The sequence below is a fragment of the Anabas testudineus genome, chromosome 11 (genome assembly GCF_900324465.2).
Source record: "Anabas testudineus chromosome 11, fAnaTes1.2, whole genome shotgun sequence".
Classification (NCBI taxonomy): Eukaryota; Metazoa; Chordata; class Actinopteri; order Anabantiformes; family Anabantidae; genus Anabas; species Anabas testudineus.
Window position 1 is genome coordinate 12,550,857 of NC_046620.1, and position 20,357 is coordinate 12,571,213.

The 20,357-nt window shown below is 41.1% G+C and overlaps 1 protein-coding gene across 1 annotated transcript; it reads left to right on the forward strand.

Moving 5' to 3' along the window:
• Window positions 1–549: 549 nt before the first annotated feature.
• Window positions 550–12,491, forward strand: galnt12 (UDP-N-acetyl-alpha-D-galactosamine:polypeptide N-acetylgalactosaminyltransferase 12). The gene is made up of 10 exons (XM_026346997.1): window positions 550–1,512; window positions 1,839–2,008; window positions 2,807–2,996; window positions 3,256–3,441; window positions 4,211–4,328; window positions 4,969–5,145; window positions 7,192–7,323; window positions 7,552–7,665; window positions 8,245–8,400; window positions 9,217–12,491. The coding sequence occupies exons 1-10, from the start codon at window positions 1,160–1,162 to the stop codon at window positions 9,352–9,354; spliced, it is 1,734 nt and encodes a 577-aa protein (XP_026202782.1). The 5' UTR covers window positions 550–1,159; the 3' UTR covers window positions 9,355–12,491.
• The last annotated feature ends 7,866 nt before the right edge of the window (window positions 12,492–20,357 follow it).

Genomic DNA, 20,357 nt, shown 5'->3' on the forward strand with positions numbered 1-20,357 from the left:
ATCATATCTTATCATATCATATCATATCAAGACCACCGAGGCAAACGCTGTCTAACATCTGGTCCTGGTTACCTCCCCCCGAAAATAAAAGTTAAATGATGATTTATTTTAACTATTACATAGATTTGCTTAAATGTATTTAGTAATTACAAATGAAACTAGAATTTCTATAATGGTTTGGGAATTGGATGGATTTCCAATTAGTCTGTATCTTAGCTGGGGCTATATCTCCAGTAGTCAACAGTAGTTTAAATATTAAAATAAATTACTGACACCAAATACATTAGTTCTGGGGAAAGGCCAGATTTGTTTGTAAATAACTTTATCAATCTATGAATTACCTGCTCTAAAAGATTCACCTGGTGCTACACTGAACTCTAACTCCATTCATTAAGGAAGTTACAGAAGAGATGACACCTCATCTTCCGTTCGTCTTCAAAATAAAAGTACACTATTCAGTATTATCAAGTCACCTATCGAAACATTGGCTGTTATTCATCTTACTTTGAAATTCTCACACCGGAAACGCAGTTTGTAGTTCGTCAGGTTCAACAGTTGTTTCGAGTTTGTTGAAGTGACACTAAACCGGAGGCAAACTTTAGCAGAGACTGCTGGAAAAATGCTAAATATGTCAGAGGAATAGTATTTAGATACAGGTGTTGATTTTTCAGTCATGATAAATAGTTGATATGTGTCGCTTTAGTTGTAAACTACTTCGCTGGAAGCTGAAAACTGACTAACGCTAGTTAAATGAAACAGTGGACGAGGCTCTGATTTGACCCAGATATGTTTTGGAAGATACAGGTTAGCTAATCCGAGGAGATAGCTTATCCGAGTTGGTTAATCCTTTCACACGTAGGCTGCCTTTAATGCACCGTTGAAGAGAGGAGGTAAAGTCATCCTACTCTGAAGGAGGATCCCACTCCCACTTCAGGTTTGGCTAACAAGTGGCAGCACTCAGAGAGTTGTAGCTGGACAGCTTTCATTCAGGAAGAAGACTGAATGCAAACTTACCTAAGAAAAAAAAATATGTGCCATCCGGAAGCGGGACGAAGCTGTTGAAACTGAAAGGGTCACTTCGCTGTAGGTGCCAGTGCAGCGCGGCTCCACGGGGCATGAAGCTACGACCCCAGTCTGCACCGAGGAAGGAAGCGACACGATGGCAGTCTGCGGAAGAAGATCACGACCCAAGCTGTGGTTTATTCTCTTCGCTGGCACTTTAGTAGGATTTCTAATATTCTTTAGACACAACTCCGGGGACGTAAGCGCAGCAAATCGACGAGAGGCCCCCGTGGAAGTAGTGGTAGAAAATGACCAGCTTCAGAAACCCGTCTACGAGAAGCCCCCCCTGGATTTAGGTGCCCCGGGTGAAATGGGGAGACCTGTAAGACTGAACCTGGAAGGAGAGGAGAAGAGAAAAGAAGAGGAAAGTATCCAAGTGAATAAGATTAATATATATGTCAGTGATAAAGTGTCACTACATCGCAGGCTGCCAGAGAGATGGAACCCACTGTAAGTAACTGGATGAGTTCTGGTAACTCTCACACATTGGAAACAATATGATCAATCAGCATTTAGTAGATCTCACAGCAAAGGTAAAACCAACTCAGGAACAGCCACACAGGCCTGTAGCTCAACCGTCATTTGCTTTAAGGGTGGAGTAATGTCTGAGTTTTCCTTTATTTGCACGTCATCTGGTCATTGACCATAATTACTTACACCTCCATAAGAGAAAGATTCCTGCTCTTGTCAGTGTGTAATAATGCAGTCTTAAACCTGTTACCCAGCCTATTTTCCTGTCTCTTACTGTGTCCTAACTACTGACTTATCCATTGCAGTTGTAGAGATCTACAGTACGACTATCGGTCCCTGCCAACAACCTCTGTGGTGATCGCCTTCTATAATGAAGCTTGGTCCACCTTGCTGAGGACAGTCCACAGCGTGCTGGAGACAACCCCTGACATCCTGCTAAAAGAAGTGGTGCTTGTGGATGACTACAGCGATAGAGGTACTGGCACAGATTGATGCAGGGAGACTGACAGACTGATGGACAGGTAGAGGGGTTGTGGACTGACAGGCTGACAGGAAGGACAGAAAGAATGTCAGAGGGACACACAGGTACACATGCAAACAGGTGGCAGTCACTGGTTTGTTCAACATGTAGAAGGAAGAGTGATAGCCTGACACGTTGCCAATGAGGAAAGCCAAACAGAGATATTAGAAGGTAGCAACAGTAAACCTAAGATGCAAATAAAGGGAAATGTAATCAAATTTCAGATAGATTCATACTAGATATGTGAGTGTTATATCATTGTATCTTATATGCATACGCAGAAATATCTTGTGAAGATTATAATGACAACAAAACTGTACACATGCAAACTACATGCGCTTCATCAGAAATTGGAGGGACAGTTCTAATACATAACACCTTAATTGCATGTTATGCCTGCCTCTCCCTCTGCCTTAACATTGGTTACATGTTCAGAACAGCGACCGGCCCATACATGTTCCTGCCTAAGAAATTTGTTTCACTTGATCCATTAGATGAGGAGAGGGAGGCTTAAAACTGATCAGTGTTTCACACATTGAAATAAATTTACTTTACAATCAAAAATGTTTAGAAGATCACTAAGCAGGTTTTGACTATGTGTTTGAGAGCTTACTCATCAAAGCCCAATTCACTGATCTCTGTGACCTGATCTGATCTAAATCCGGTTGTCCAAATGGACGATGACTGTATAAATGAATGTGTGTTATCTGTGTGTTAAACACTCAGTTTGTTCACTTGTTTAATTTTCTGAAGCTCATCTGAAGGAACCGTTGGAACAGTACATCTCAGGTTTGAGGAAGGTGCACCTGATCCGAGCCACAAAGAGGGAGGGGTTGGTGCGGGCCAGGTTGCTAGGGGCATCCATTACCACGGGTGATGTGCTGACCTTCCTGGATTGTCACTGTGAGTGTCACAAGGGCTGGTTAGAGCCCTTGCTCCACAGGTGAGAAACACTCAGCAAGTAAAGCACGAGCTCAAATATTTTGTTAAAATGTGACTGTCCTTTAAGCCCAACTGAAGTGTCACGGAGTAAAAATACCAGCCAGCTACAGAAGTGTTGTTGTGTAGCTCACTCAGACTCAGTGTGCTCAGTAACACTCTTCACATCAAGGACAACACAAAACATTGACACATTTGAGATGAACAAATTACGTGCTTTGTAGCTCGAGCTCTCACAGCTTTGTCTCTCCTTTATCCACAAGAATCAAAGAGGAGCCAACAGCTGTTGTGTGTCCTGTCATTGACGTCATCGACTGGAATACCTTTGAGTATTTAGGCAACTCCGGAGAACCTCAGATTGGGGGGTTTGATTGGCGGTTGGTCTTCACCTGGCACTCTGTCCCAGAATATGAGCAGAAACGCCGCCGCTCACCCACTGATGTCATCAGGTGTGTCATGTGCACATTTGTTGTAGACCCATTTCTAGCACAGGCCCTTCCTTAGTCTTTATGTCATCACTGTCAGCTACCATTAAACTTCAAACTGATACAGTCACAAGGTTTATAACCTCCTCACTGCATGTGAAATGAAAAAAGTCACAATCCTGCATCAATCTATACTCAACAACGTCAGCACAGTGTTGTCTTGGCTGTAGGCTTCCAGGCACAGTTGTGCTGAAAGGTGAACACTTCCTTTAGTCTGAGCTCTGATCCACACTGCAGCAGAGAATCTTCTCTTTATTGGACATGTTTACATTTGGCTGCATTCATTGTTCTCTATATACTGACCGGTCTCCCCACCTCTGTTGGGGAGAATCCCCCACATACCATGATGCTGCCAAGGGAGGTGTTAGTTAAGTAATAATCAGTGTCTGATGATTGGCAGACATAATTCAGTTATATGTTACCACAATCTTTCTTTCCTGCTCTTAGAGTCATTTAAATACCATCTGGCAAACTCCGACCAGGCTGTGCCTTCAGTCTAGCAACTTTACTGTGAACACTCGATTGATTGGGTGCTGCTGAGATGTTAGTCTTCCTGCAGGCTTTCCCATTTTTGCAGAGGATTCTTCTAGGTTTAGTTACTTGGGTTGGCTTTTGTCCTAACAACTAAGGTTTTGAATAATGTATAAAGGAGAGAAAAGATTCAGGATTTATAAGATATGTATAAAATGTAGGTAGATTATCATCTAAATATTATTTTTTTCCCCATTTTTAGGTCTCCTACCATGGCAGGTGGCCTGTTTGCTGTGGGCAAGAACTACTTCCATTATCTGGGTACATATGACACAGGGATGGAGGTGTGGGGAGGAGAGAACCTGGAGTTCTCCTTTAGGGTAAAAGATATGTTATCTGTGTGTTGGAGTGTGTGTGTGTGTGTGTGTGTGTGCGTAGACTTGTATTATTCAAGTTGTTATTTACACTTTCACATTGTGGGGACTCAACTTTATTTTGGGGACAAAAAGCAGGTCACATTACGCAAATCATTAAGTCTTAGGGTTAAGTCTGTATGTATGTAATTTAATATCCCCCTGTATCAGTGTGTGTGTAACATTGTGTACTGTATGTACATATATTTGTATAATTGTGTATTCTGCATGTGCAAGCCCCCACTCTTATGTACTATAGGCACAATGCACAAAAAAGGCAGCGTTATCTGGTTTTCATTAAATGCATTATATGAGATTTGTCATTCCCTGTCAAACGAACCGAGCAAGCAGTGAAAACAGGCCAAAGATCCTAATACTTTAATTGCAGTGAAGAATTTAAACGCCCCTTTTCTCCAATAACTGCTATTTCCCAAAGGGAAGCAACCAAAAATATTTCTCTTTGACAACAAAACAGCTTTTCTGTTTGCAAGCCCTTCCACAACAACGCTGCGCTTTCTGTTGCCTGATGAAATGATTGAATCATGGCCGAGGGGCTAACCAAAGCCTTGTGGTGGGGTTGATGTTTGTTTGTTTGTTTTTTTTTTAGATTTGGCAGTGTGGAGGCAGCCTGGAGGTCCACCCATGCTCCCATGTGGGTCATGTGTTTCCTAAAAACGCCCCTTACTCACGGAACAAAGCCCTGGCAAACAGTGTGAGAGCTGCTGAGGTCTGGTTGGATGAATATAAAGAGGTCTACTACCATCGTAACCCACATGCACGACTGGTGAGTCCACACAGATGGTGTGTATGTGCCAGTGGTATCAAACACAGCCAAAGCTATTTTTTCAGCAGGCTTCTTGGCATATTTAATTGACTGAATGACTTGTTTTCTTTAGTATTATGAAGGCAGTTTATTTTTGCATCTGTGCTCATCTCACAGCCGTGCGATTGATTAATCACTAGATTTCACCAGTCAACACCCTTTCATTTTCCCACACGTGTACAAAATTACATCAACACTTTTCACACACAAACTACACACACATTGCACTCCCGCTGAGATGTAAAAGCTCCCCTGATTATGTGACGCTTGGGTTACATGAGCTACGGACACCTGAGGTTACAGGGGTGTCAGGGCGTTCCGGTGTGTGATTACCACCTTTCCGTGTCACTCTGTCCCAATGGGTGTCACCCACCTGTCCTTGACAGGGTGCGAGCAGCGCTAACTCATGGATTGCCCTGGCTTTGTGTGTGTGCATGCATAAGAGGGGCTGGGTTAGTGTGCGACAGTGTAGTTAAGAGGAGAAGCTCTCTAAGCACAGATCAGGTGGCGCTCCTCTCCCCGAGAGGACGTAGCCTTGTCAACCTCGCAGTGGCACGACAAACCTAATACCCAAGAGCCTCCGAACTAGCACGTGTTCTGGCATTTTCAGCAGTTTCTTTGCACGTTATTATTTAACTTCTATCTAATATCGTTAAAGTAGAAACAACACACGCTGAGGTCTCCTTTTTCTCTGCTCAGGTTCATTTGTCTTTCTTTGTTAGAATTACCAAAGAAAGGCGAGATGTTTAAAATAGTACTTGAGAGTTGGCATGACTAAACTACACCTCCGCTTTTGGTCCTGATTTGGTTCTACACCCACAATATAGATAATTTCAGTCAGTATAGTATGTACAGAACCTAGATGACTCTTAATATTTGCAATAATAATAATTAATATAAGCGTTTAGTGGTGTGATAGATCACTGTATCTGTCAGGTTGGTCTTGGTCAGTTATACGTTCTCTATTGATACACATAACTTGGTTTATAGGTTATAAGGCAGCATGAAACTTAACTGAACAAAATTCAAGATGCAACACCCTGTATTGTTTTCAGGGATGACTCTGAAAACATGTAAGCACGTGTCTTGTTTTCCCTTTGCATTTTTGCTCTCCCCTAATTGGCACCTCTGGGCTTCTTTGTGTACATCAAATTGGGCTGTTGAAACTTTTTTTTTTTTTTTTTCCACAGAACTCTTCACTTATTCATGTACAGGATTGTCATTGGGCCACTAGTCATCCAAATATTTGCTCTTCGTTTAAGTAGCACCTGTTCTGGCACTTAATGTACCCTCTACTGGCCCCATAGACTCCAATGCCACCCACTGGCCCTTGTTGTCCTCTTACACTCCTTCGTATTGACACCAGACTGTCTCCTTTGGGAATCCTTCTCCTAACCAAATAAATTCATGAAGGGCCAATTAGAGCTGTGTTGGGCAAACCACCAACATCCATCATCCTGCAGCGCTACTGAATCCTTCCTCCAGCAGGGAAGGTGTGGTGAACATATGCTCACCAGCAAATCGTTGCGTGGCAGCTCTGTTTTTGTTCCTGCACTCTAAGTCTAAGTCACTCTAAGTATAAATGGGTGTGCAACTATGCAGGCGCATTCCAAATGATCCAAAAAACATACAGGTTAATCCTCCTGTTCTTGTTTGACAAGGGTGTAGGAAGGGTTTACTGGTAGAAACTCTGTTTATCCGAGAGGGTGTTAGCATTTGAACTGTATTGTAATTGTGCAAAGTCCGTGAACAACTATAGATGGTGCTGTTGTATATCATTTCAGCACACAACTATGCTGAATACATCATGTACCACTTCAGCTGTGTGATGCTGACTGAATCGGGGCACTATACACCCACTGTGTAATTGATTGATACTTTTCGTGCTGTAATATCCACATTAGAGCAATTCTGTTTCCTCATATTCTTTTAAATCTAAACATGTTAAGACAGAAACAGGAACTAAAGCAATGACATGGAACTATGATTTGTGGTCTTTGTTTCTAGGAGGCCTTCGGAGATGTGACAGAGCGGAGGGAGCTTAGAAAGAAGCTGGGTTGTAAGAACTTCAAGTGGTTTTTGGATAATGTTTACCCTGATCTTCAAGTCCCAGAGGATCAGCCAGGCATGTTTGGAATGGTGAGAAATCATCTGAGTTCCTGATTGTCATCTTCAAATTAGGGTACGAATGTACCAATTATCACCTGTTTTGAATCCAGCTGAGCAGCAAAGATAAAAAAAACTCAACTGATCTTTATGTTCAACATGAGTAACTTCGACACTAACCCCTGTACGAGCGTCTATATGTTGTATTTTGTCATTAGCTGTAAAAAATAAATTGATGCAACTGCTTTTTGCTCACAACAGCTGAAAAACCGGGGCAAGGCCAACTACTGCTTTGACTACAATCCTGTAGATGAAAACGTTGTGGTGGGCCAGAGGGTCATCCTCTACCATTGTCATGGCATGGGACAAAACCAGGTACTGGGTGTTAGTCTTTTAGGCAACAGGCTTATACGATGTTTTATGTATTGTCTGGTAAAAAAATCTTTCAAGTCAGATTTTATGAAAAAGATAAATTTATCGGTGCCATACGTTTTTCCAATACCGGTTTTAAGTTTGATTTTAATTTACTGGAATCATTGCTCTTTAAATGCCCTTATACACCTGTACTGTAGGAGTCACCTTACTTTACTCATTCTGATAAATATTGCATTTTATTACCCTTCTAGCCTCCTCATAAACCTTTTTTTTTACCGTACATTCTTTAGTTTTCCTTTATATATTACATTGTAATTTCTTTACCACATCCTGTTTGTATCTTGCCATCTCTCAGTACACTAACTGAAATTACATTCATTATAACTGGAATATTATAAAAACGAAATAGAAGTCCAACTAATGTTCTATCTATACTTGAGTCACATGCAGTCAACTGTATTTTTTTTTAATCTCCATTTCAAATGATATTTAAAAATTAAATGTAACTTTTATTTGACATTACACAATATGCATGAAAATATTTCAATCAATAGACAGGTGTTTTGTTTCCTCCTGAAGTTCTTTGAACTCTCCATGGATGGAGAGATTCGCTATAACACACGGGAACCTTCTGGATGTGTTGCGGGTGACAACATCAGCACCTACCTGACTCTCCACTCATGCAGAAAACGAGGCCAACCTCTGCCTGCAGATCAGAAATTTATCCTTCGTGAGGTAAGGGACATATTTCTGGTTTCAGTGTCTCTATCTGTTAAAATCAAAATTTGAACAGAGTGGTCAGACAGGAGTGATGTGGTGGATGAAATTAGTTTTTGAGTTGCTGTCTGATAAATAAAGTGAACAGTAACATAAATCAGTGTCGGTCCAAGAGACATTTTCATCACCTTTGCACATTATTCACTACTTTCCTTCTGGAACCACAACTAATATTTAATATTTAAAAATGAACTGTCACTGGCACTTGCTGCTCCTCATGACTTCTCTTGCTGTTACAGACCCCCTACTCATAGATTCAGATCTGTTCTCTGAATATCTTGTGTTAATAAGAAAGTACAGTGCAATCTGCAGAATTATTTCTTTGGAAATTTGCACTGTAATACTGTACATTTTTTTAAATGATGTTATTGCATTGAAACAGAGAGAACTGAATCAAAAGGTTCCCTGTTAAGAACCAAATCTTTTTCATGCCACGGTCAAAGTCATGTCACCGGTGTCGAATGCCAGTGTGGATAATACTAAACTGTGAGTCACAGAGCACCAGCGAGCTGGGTGTTCACCACACAGTGCTGGCAGTTGTTGAGCTTGTGTTCAGTTTAGTCACACCAAACCAATGCCAATAGCTAAACTGAACTTTCTAAATGTAAATGGATCCAAGAAAGACAGAATAGATGTAACACACAGGCAAGTATAGCACTGAATGACTATTTTTTGAACTCCTTATTGACAATTGAGTCATTACCCATGTGACCAACATGCTTTTTTATTATAGCATTACGTTTCTTTGAAATGTCTGTTGTCCACTGATTTCAGGATGGGAGTCTGTACCATGTGGCGAGCCAGAAGTGTGTTCAGGCATTAGACAATACCGACAATGGAAAACCAGCCCCCTCACTGCAACCCTGCTCTGACAGCCTCCACCAAAAATGGTTCTTTGAGGAGAGAATGTGATGATATCGACCTAGAATGTGTGTTCAACTGTGTCTTTTTTTTTTTTATTCAGGGTAAATTTTCTAAAGAAGGATTTTGGTGGATTGAGTTGCTAAATGATGTTGGCTTGGCATGAGAAGGAACCAAAAGGAGGAAGCTTCTATGCTTCTTCCAAACTTTAAACTTTATCCATTTAGCTGCCAGCTGGATTTAATGGACAAATAGGAAATCGTACTGGGGAGTACTTAATATCTAAAGTACATAGAAAATATGAATGGGAATATGTTTCTTGGATGCTGATGCTGGAAGACAGAAGCCTATTGGAATGTGCATTGTTTTTCTAATTAAGGACATGCTTCAGGATCAGTAATAACCTGCACAAATGAACATGGTGACATTTTCCACTCCACTACTGGTGAAAGCTTAGAAAATGGGATCAATATAGTTTGATTTTTTTTTTTTATGTACACGTGGACAGTCATTCAAACACGTGTTCATCCATCTGAAAGAATCTGCTCCATACCTCTGTCAACAAACGTAGAGCCTCTTGTGAGCTACTTGCTGGCATTACAGTGCGTCTTTTCCTGCAGAGGGGGCCAACGTGCCTCTCTGCACTCTGCCTTCTGTTAATGTACTCTCTATTTGTCAGGAGAAAGTGGGATAGATCAGGTATTTTGTCAACTCAACATTTTGAGTGCTTGCTACTCTCGCACAAAGGTGACTTAGAAAAAAGCCTTAGATTCACGGCATTATGTCTATTACCTCTCAAATTTAATCACCTAACTACTGATAACAGGAGAATTTATTATTTATTTACTTATTTCATTCTGCTTTGACCGAGGTAATTTTTCTTAATGCAAATCTTACTGAGGTGAAGTGGTAAAGGCTATTTTGCAAGATTGGCAGTCCAAAAAAGGATACGTCTGTGGTTTCTACAATACGCTGCAGACGTCCTAATTCATAGCCATATTTTATAGAGACTTAATGCAGCGTCAACTGTGTTCGTTTGGGATGATGTCTTTTCTAGATGAGGTTAAGTTACTGTTATTTTTGTCAGTACAATTTAAGTAATAAGTGCAGATTTATTGCATAAATGTCCACTTGAGGCTCTTATAAAGTGCGTAATGTCAGTACTGATTTTGGGTCAACAGGATCATTAAGAATGCTCTTGTGCTGAATCTAGATGATGTCACATGATGAAACTGATAGGGGGCATTACTTAGAATTAGCATCTATACATTTACAGTATGTGTACATCTGTGTTAAGAATATGAGCAAGTGAGGAGGAGGCATTCCCATGACTAAAAAGCCTGCTACTCTGGTGGGGTTTGCTTATTGTGAAAACTGCCTTTGTGTCCATCTGTCTGAATCGGACAAATCTGTTCAGAGCTGTGGCCATTTGTGCTGCTGTCACTCACACTATGCAGCGGGACTAAGAGAAACACAGCAGAGGAGTAGACAGTTGTTGGTCTCTACTGAGTGCTGATATGCTGGACTGCTTCCCGATTGATTCTCCCAATTCTTTAACACCACCTCTTTACCTCTTTACCTCTCTGAGTCAGAGGGGCACAGCAGACGACTTAGATTTTGGACTCAAGTCAGCCAGATCCTGCTCAGATGAGCAGTTGTATACTGTATATAATTGAGGTTTGTATTGATGAATGGAAGTCATCAAAAGTACAGTTTCTGACAGCAGCATCAGATAATGAAGGAGACTGAATGAAGCAGTTCTCTTCCTTACCATTAATCTCTGTGGACTATTGTCCCCACAGTGTCAGAGGAGCTCTGTTAGACATGTTGGCGGGTTATCATAGTGTAATAGATTTTTACTATTGATTGAGGATGTATACTCACAATAGAAGATGGAAAAAAGATTTCCAGTACCACAGCTAGGATTTGAGTAAAATCAGTATCCCTTCATTTGCCAAATATTATGAATTTACAGTAATGTATAATGGTGACACAGTGGGAAGAACATGGTAGGATCTGTGCATGTACAGTGTAAGCCCACAGAGATGCAAAATGTGTTTTAAGATGTGTGTTCAATATATAGTTAATAGAATTTTATCTCGCGATAAATGTACTGAGAAGAATGAAGGCACAAAACGCACTCAGTGGCCAGTTTGTTAGGTTACACCTTTACAATCTGTTGCTATTTAACAAAGAAGCCCTGTGATAAATTTTTCTTTTACAAGGTTATAATTTCCCAGTTTTTGATGAAACTGCCAGAAAGGTGATAATTCTATTTTATGTTTATTATTGAGGTCTTGGGGTTTAAGTTCCCAGTAGAGCATCAAGGGTTTTGCTGGCGGTATGGGTGGTATTTAATTGTGCAAACAGTGCTTGGTAATAAGTGCAATGGGCCAAATGACAGCAAATCACCTCAGGACTCTACAATGGGGGAGAAACTGTTTGCATATGGTGACAGTGATGTATCTCTGTTTTAGTAGAAGAGCACTTTATGAATTGTAAAGTCTTAGTAACAGATTGTTTGAAACAGTTGCAAGTGTGCAGGCTCCCTGGAAATCCTGCAGACTTTGGTTTCCTCTTTTTTTTTTTTATAAACCAGGAACAGGTTTTTTATTATCCTGCATGATCATTTGATATTCCAGACGTGTTCCAGATAGTAAAATATTACTATAGTGTAATGTGGAGTAATATTTGATATATTATCCACGCAGCTGCAGTAAAACAGATATTTGTCTGCTGGCGATCATATCTCGCTGGCAGGTCATATTGGGTTTTTATATCAAGCAGACCTGTGTCGTAAAAGGGTGCTGATATTCCAGGGATCTGTTGGAGCACTTGAACCTGTAAAGTTGCTGATTGTTCTGTCACCCAGCCCTAACGGACAAAGCAATGCTGTTTTACAATAGTATTCATTTGTTCTGTTTGTAATAGTAACCTATTCCCCAGCGGAGGCATTGAAATTATTGAAGTGGGAAACTTGCACAAATGATAAAGGCTGGAAATCAATACTGTGTCTGGTGAATTAACACTGTCAGTAACTCGAGTGGCCTTATGTTGTTATTAGGAAAGTGAAGACGTAATTAACGCTATTTTTGTATTTGTGGGATCAATCTGATTTACTTATCATCTGTATTTAATTCCTGTCAATTGAAAGTTTAAATAAACACATAAGTAATGTTGGATTTAGATTTTGCCTCCTTTGTGTCTTTAAAATATGAATCAACACAAGACATGCATTGGATTTCATCTATTAAAGAAAAAAAAATCCTCGACTAAAAATACTCTTAACATGGCTGTACACCATTGTTTGTCTATAAGACTGTGACTCATCTGCATCCACGAGGAGTTAAAGAACCTATCATCCGCATTTAGCTGTGATGGAGACGTGAATCAAGATGCTCGGAGGATAATGAGAGAAGAAAAACAGAGAGACAGGGAGAGAGAAAGGAGGGAGTGAGCTCTCCAGCCATATCTGATTGGTTTGATCACCAGCTGCTGAGTGAGATGGTGAAATGTCGAGCCCGCGCCAAGTCGCTTTGTTTCCCCTGGTGTTGACACTCTGCCCCGCAATCTGTCTCAATTACTCATTGATGATGCTCTGCCGTTTGTTTCATAGGATACACATTGTGTGTGAGCCATGTCTTTGTATGAAAGGCATGAAAAGAGAGTTAGAATGGTGGATAGACGGCAAAACCGCACCATTCTTACATATAACCACACACGGTGAAAATACACCTTTTGCCTTTTATCATATTACAATAGGTAACCGTCCATATAAGTGCATCTCCTAGTTTCAGCTGTTAAGGTATACCACACTGCTAAAAATAAAAGCAAGGAACATTTGTGCCCCACCGGAGGCACCGCATGAGACGAGCTGGTTTCTCTCTTGCGCAGAATGACATTCTCTAATGGAAAACTTGCCAGAAATCTTCTCATTCTGACAAATGCTGCCTAGACACCACTCAGTTGCTTCCCAGGAAAATGAGAAGCGCTGCTGCTGCTGCGGAAGGCTGTGATGCTGCTGTCTCCACGCCGCCTCATCCTAGTCTTTTGGGTGCATTGCTGTGAAATATGCAAAATGAAACAGTGGTAGAAAACATCCAGAAATTCAGCAGATGTGTCCGCAGATGTGGTGCGTGGCGCTGGAATTCCTGCGTACATCTTAGGCCTAGTTTTTCATGCAGTGTGGGATACATGCAGTCTCCTACAGCCCATATGTCTCTTTAATGATAATGCAAAACAAGACTCCCTATGGCGCAAGTCTTTGGAGATGTTCAGGCTTCAGTTGTCAGGGAGCGAAACGAGCCATAGGAGGAACAACACACACACACACACACACACACACGTACACCACGCTGATAGGAGACCATTTCCACACTGCGTGTCAGTTTAGTTTATGTAATCCCCAATACCCAGAACAGCTCAGGAGCAGTGGCTGTTGGCTGCATACATTAGATGACACACTTTTACTTTCAGTGGGGACTCCAGACGGTGCAGTAAACATGTGAGGCCTAGATACAGAGATAGCGTTGCATTTCTCAGGCATCTTGTGAAGGTGGTTGGTGCTGTGAAGGAGAAACAAGGCTTTCCTGAAATCGCTCAGTCAGTAAAGTAGTTTACAGTAAATATCCATAACCAACTATCCCACGGTGCATCAGCGATGTCTGAATGTCTCTAAATTTTATTTGCTGGAGCATGTGTGTGTCATTTCCAATTGACAGAGCTCATCACTTTTACAGAATCCATTTTTCTAGGAAGCAAAGGTAAAAACACAAACAAGCAGTTATCTTTGCCAGCTTTCAGCATAATACACAGCGAGAACTGTTGCAATGCAAGAACAGAAAGACACCTAACATGTAATGGATTTCATTGAAAAGACAGACAGGTGTAAATTGAGGGGTTTTGGGGCCCATAAAACATGTCTATGTAGAGAAGGGATGTGAAACAAATATCAGAATACAGTGTGCGAGCAGAATTGTGGGTCATACCTCACGCTTTTCAATTACTGCTGCCGTAACAGTGTAGCTGTAAATGATGAGAACATACACTAGCTTTGTTAATGACATCTGTGAACTAATCCCTGATGATGAGTCACTTGTCACATGCTCGGTCTTGCTGCCCAGCTGATTCTGACCACCGGTGCTTGGCTGCACAGTGAAGAATACAACGGCTGGTGTCTGATCAGCCAACATGCTCCTGTTATTCAGTGACCCTATGAGTTGTACTGTACTAAAATGAAAATTGGACTAAAAACAATGTACCATGCTAATCATATTTCCTGTTTGCAGTTATACAGATGGGACATGCTCAGATCACAGCTTCATTTTTAACTGTGACACGGCAGCCCCCTACAGAGAAGGAGAAGATGGAGATCATCGTAACACCACATCAAGAAAACATCTTCCCGTTGTGCTACTGTAGCAGGAGGATTTAACTCAAAGCGCTGCTGTTCCTCAAAAGAGCATCACAGAGCTCCTAACATGGGCGTAGAGGCTCGGTCTTGTTAACTCTCTAAATGACACACACACACAAAAAAAAAATAGCACAGCGTTTTAACTAACTCACAAACACGCTCTTTGCACTAGTACTAAATTGATTAAATGTAATCTTTGTGGCAATGGAAGCCAGAAAATAAATTATACAACAGGCATTTACCAGGGGCTTTGGAGCACATGGCTGCTTGCACAATCTGAATTAGTTCATTAATTATGAAATGCAACATGCTTGTTGTTGTGTATGCCCTGTGTGTAGGTTTCTGCTCTTTGAGATTTTATGGCTTAGTTTGGAAAAGTGTCAGCGGGACCACATTTTCTTTGTAGGGTTGGATGCTGTTGTAATCGTATGTAGTTATCAGCTTGATGTGAAAGAGAGGTTCTTCTTAGAGACAGATGAGACATTGTCATCTACAAAGCGGCAGCTTCCCGTTGTTCAATCACTCGGTTTTATTTCACAACGTTTCCAACTTCTCAGTCTGGACTAAAAAAAAAGAAATGCTGTTTGGTGTGTTTGGTTGCTTGAGTAGACAAGTAAGAGTTTGTTGCCGTCTTTGCTTTTGTAATGCATCAGATCACAGATTGCAAATCTCGTGTGATATTTACGGTGACACTGCAGATGGAATTAATTATGAGATGCATTTCCATGGTGAGAGAGAGATAGAGGGAGGACAGTCACAGCACATATCACACTTGTCTGCTAAAAACTGGAGTCTGCCACTCTATTTTTTCTTTCTCTCCCACATCAAATGGACATGGCAGAGCCTGGAAATATGAGCATGGGTTATTTCTAATGTAACTGACATGAAACGCGATATAAATAACACTCTGTGCCGCGATTTGTCATTTCGTGCACCGTTTTCAATATGTTAAAGTTTGATTGATGTTTCTCTGCCGTGTTTACTTCGTACTTGTTTTCTTCCCCTGTCTGATACAATGTTGAAACCTGTCTAATAGAAAATCATATTTGGCAGAAATCACGTATTCCGCTAAAGAGAACACAAGAGTCACACTGATTCACACCGCGGCAGACTGTGAATTTTCACAGCCTCCCCCAGTGTAACCTACATTGACAGAATACCTCTTTAATGTGTTTCTACGAGATAAAATTCTTCCACAGGCGATTAACCATTCCACCTCCCTCCCATTCATTTCACTTCATCAGATTATGTGATTGCTTGTTAAATGGACTGATTCTTTCCCCGGGGAAATATACTATATGTATTTCCTTTGACAAAATGAGATATGGTGGGTTTTTCCAAGCACATTGTGTTTTTAGACACTGCATCAGCCTTAGTTCAGTTCAGTCAAGTGCACTTCATGTTTTGAGATATTATTAATCCTTTCCAAAATATATTTTATACTCATGTACATATTGACCTCGAGCTGTTTTAGAGTTTCAGGCTGTGAATAATGAAACTGGAAAAGTATGAGCGGTGGTTTTACAATTCATGTAGACTGAATTAAACAGGGAATCGTGTTTCTGTTCGTGAAATTCTCAGTTATCAGAACATGGTTTTCCCAAATATGCTATTTGGTTGAATTTTGGGGATTCTTGATGTTTCACCTCTCACATAATGAGGAATCCAAACGCGAAGATCATCTGATATGTAAGTGCTGAGTCTTGCTATCGAGCTACCATACATGCATTAAATGACTAATTTGGCATATGAAGAATATGCCTATTGAATTCCTTGATGACACTTAGATCAGATGATTGAAACAGCTGCTGTGACGCTTGACCTAACTGGAAGCTTTCTTAAAAGTTAAAAATAGGGTCTTTGCCCCCACTTTTGCATCTGCACTTCCCCAAAGCTGACATGTCAACACATCCTCAGTGAAGGCCTGTAAGTCTCCAAGCACATCCACAGGTCGCTAAGTAACACAGTGTGGCTGGTTAAAGGTTCACGGTGGAGACTGTGGTGCCTGGTAGCGCTATGGAGCAATACTCTGTGGCAGCCTCAAGGTGATCGGATCATCTGAGCTTCAGCTTTCTGTGTGAAGGACTTGATATTTTGTGCCCATTATTGTAAATCTTTTTCAAATACATTTGCATTTGCATCAACTTTATGAACGCATTCAGTGCAGTTGCTGTTTATAGACACACTGGATGCTCAGTTTTAGCTGGTTAGAAATAAACCCGAGTGAGATCTCGCTGCCTGATGCTGTTTTCTCATCACTCTCCCAGGAGATGAAATAAGTCCTACACCTGATGTGCTCCTGATGTGGTGTGCTAAAGCCATTGACATTTCTTTTCACAGTGTATGATTAAATTGAATTCAGCCTTCTCTTGAGGGCTTTTTTCACTTAAGGGGTGTAGTGATGCTGGTCAAATGAACAGATCCCTTGCTGTCTGGGTGTAGGCATGTGCGAATTAAACTGCTTATCACTTGGCAGAGACAGTGTCTGTATAGGCTAATTGTGGAGGTCTTCCACATGTACAGTATAAGGATGCACAAGTACGCTTTCTGTACATAAAATACAACCTGAAACACCAGTCTCAGAAAGTCCATTGTCTTCCTGTATGTTTTATTCTAATCTCCAGTGTGCATGCCATGCAACATTGCCATACTCTCAGCATATTTCGAGCTTATGAAGGATTTTTTTAAAACCACTTTTATGCCAAGGAATTAATTACTGTAGTATATTAATCTTATCTGTTGGTGCAGAGGCAGCGGATAAGAAAGTAGTGAGGAAAAAGTAGCAGGAAGCAGTGAAGCTCCAAGCTAAAGCATCTGAGAACTGGTTAATGTTCTTTTAAGAGAGTAAGACTTAGACTTCTTTAGCAGTCGCCCAGTCTAGAAAAAGGAAAAAAAAAGGATTGATTGATGCAGCATATGATTTTTATTAATCATCTAAGTCAGTGAGCTGACGCCCTATCCAGAGCTGATAAAACATATTCATCAGGAGATGAGTCTGTGCATGTGGTCACCCTCCCACAAAGGAAATTGTTCTCATCTTGGGTTTTCCAAAGCATTTCTCCAAGAATTATCCCTTAAACGTAGTTTTATGATAAAGTTGAAGTTCTGAAGAAGTGACAGTGAATGACGCCTGGTGGTTATTTAAAGGTTGGGCTTTTGTTTTTCTGCACAAGCAGCAGGGTATTCCTTTGCCTCATACTGCCTCTTCTGGTGCGTGGTGCCAGCCTGCTTGGGCATCAGTGCATTGTGTGAGCGCAGTTCCAGTGAATGCCAGAGCAGGAGGGGGTTCCAACAGTAATCCAAGTCAATGACCTTTCTAGTGTGCCAATCGATACAGCTCAACATTGCAGGGCTCTGGAAATCTCTCAGCAGAGAGACAACAAGTAGAAGACCCACACTGTCAGATGATGTGCTAATTGTTTGTGGCTGCCTCCCTTTACCTGCACCTGCTGGATGGCTCTCAGTGTTAAGATTCCAACCTTCCTGCCCCCGTGTGGATCCAAAAATTACCTTGGGCTGGGGCTAGTATATATAAGAATACAATGATTTACCTACTGTAATATAATATTATATTTCCTTTGGTTTATCTGTTTTACAGGGTGGGTGAAAATGTATCAAAATGCTATGTTATGGAGCTCAAATTGTATATTTATATGATAAATGAAAAGTCACCCTAACCATAAAAAGCCACGCTGGATTAGAAATCTGCTTTATGCACAAAAATGGATATGGCAGCCTTCTTTTCACCCTGGAAAGCTGAACTACAAGTGCTCATACTGCTCTGTACAAAGGCCCTGTTCTCGGAGTAATAGCACTCCAAAGTGACAGGTGAGCAATGCTCAGTGGGTAGTTGTATGGAAATGGTACGTGTAGGACTGCGGTCATTGAGCCTGCTTGCTGGTAATGAGCCTGCAGACATGTGGAGGAGTGGCAGCGAGCAGGGCCAACTCCTCTTACTGCCTAACTCTGCTTTCATCGCCTGCTTTCATCAAGCTCAAGTGCCACAGCTATTAGACCTTTGTGCAATGTTGAAGAGGGGAAGCTGAATGTGCCAACACGGTTGGCTAGGTTACTTCCAAACTGCGTCCCACAGTAGCTCTTTGATTAACTACTCAAAATTATGATTAGCCTTACGCAGTTTGCTTTCTTAGACATGCTGCATGAATAAATATTCATTTATTTTTGTGTTTCTTTGCCTCAAACATCTATCAAATGTATAAAGAATGTATTGTACAAGAGTGGAATTCACTCCAATAATTCACTGACACACAAACACACACACTTCCATCCGTTTCCTCAATATGTCCTTTGAATGGACTGAGTTGCTCACCACCTGAATGCTGTTGTTTTCTTTCATTCTCTACTTTCCTCTTTTCATCTTTATGGCTCTTGATTTCTGGGTCTAGCATAGTTATGGCACACTAGCTTTTTTTTTGCAGCGATTCAAAGCACCTCATCATATCAATCATCTTATCAGTGTCTTCCACTGGGTGCCAGGAGTCTTGATGGGTGTCAGTGCTGTGACAGGTACAGTATGTTCTGTTCATTTTGAACCAGCATACTTATATTAAGCAGTCAGACAAAAGCTGTGAGAGAAGACAGAGACATGAAAAAATGGCAGCGGTAGATAGAGGCAGACTATGGACTTTTGCCAGAGAGGAGCAGGTGAGTGAAAGACAGGAGGACTGGCCCCCAGGACTGTTAATGAAGAGTCTGTCTGCCTGCTTATCGATCCAACCACATCAGCTGATCTGATGCCTGACTGACTGACAGCCTAGGGGGAGTTGGCCTAATGAGCACCTGGGGTTACACACACACACACACACACACACACACACACACAGAATGAAAAACTTGTGCTCAACAGGTGTGTGTACATTTGCATGGGAAAAGTCATGTTTAATGTTGGAGGAAGTGTATAGGTGAGCACATATAGATGAGTCATTTGTGACTTAATGTAATCTGATGGCAGAAAGTGCGTTAATGTGATTATACACGTACAGGTCAAGATGTGTATGTGTGGTAAATAAAGGTCTGAGTCAGTTGCCTTTAACGTTGAACGTCTTTCCATTCTTCTGTTGAAGTGAGTGACCGTGGCACATGAATAGACGGGGTTGAAGAGACAACAGCTGTCCACCTGTCACACTGTAACACAGTATTTCTAAGCCACTGTCCAGCATAATTTACTCACACACACACACACACACAGAGACACACACACACCTCTGGCATCACAGATGCTCTTTCAAGCTCATTATTTCTGGGACTGTCAGTTTGTGGCTTGTTGTGTTGGCTGGGTAATGCATCTTAAGCCCAGCTATCAAATATGAATGAAGCGCTGACTTGCTCATCTATCTTTCATGGCTTTCATTTGTTAAGCTATTTGCCTGCAAAAATATTTTTGGATGTTCCCTTACTGTTATGAATAATGTGCTCGAGCAACAGCAGTAGGTCTATTATAAAACGGAACATCCGAGCTCAGGTTTGGGTGAATATTATTGTTTGGGGGATATGTTCAAAAATACTTGTGGAAATGGAGCTTTATAATCATAATTGATATTAGAAATGTTCATTTCATGGTTGGTGTGACATCAGGATTGAACCTGCTTAATGTACGAACCAATGCTGTGTTATTTGAGTG

Coding starts and splice junctions, on each gene's coding strand:
- galnt12 (XM_026346997.1), top strand. CDS start 1,160: ATGGCAGTCTGCGGAAGAAGATCACGACCCAAGCTGTGGTTTATTCTC. Junction 3,442..4,210: donor TCACCCACTGATGTCATCAG/GTGTGTCATGTG, acceptor CCCCATTTTTAG/GTCTCCTACCATGGCAGGTG. Junction 5,146..7,191: donor GTAACCCACATGCACGACTG/GTGAGTCCACAC, acceptor CTTTGTTTCTAG/GAGGCCTTCGGAGATGTGAC.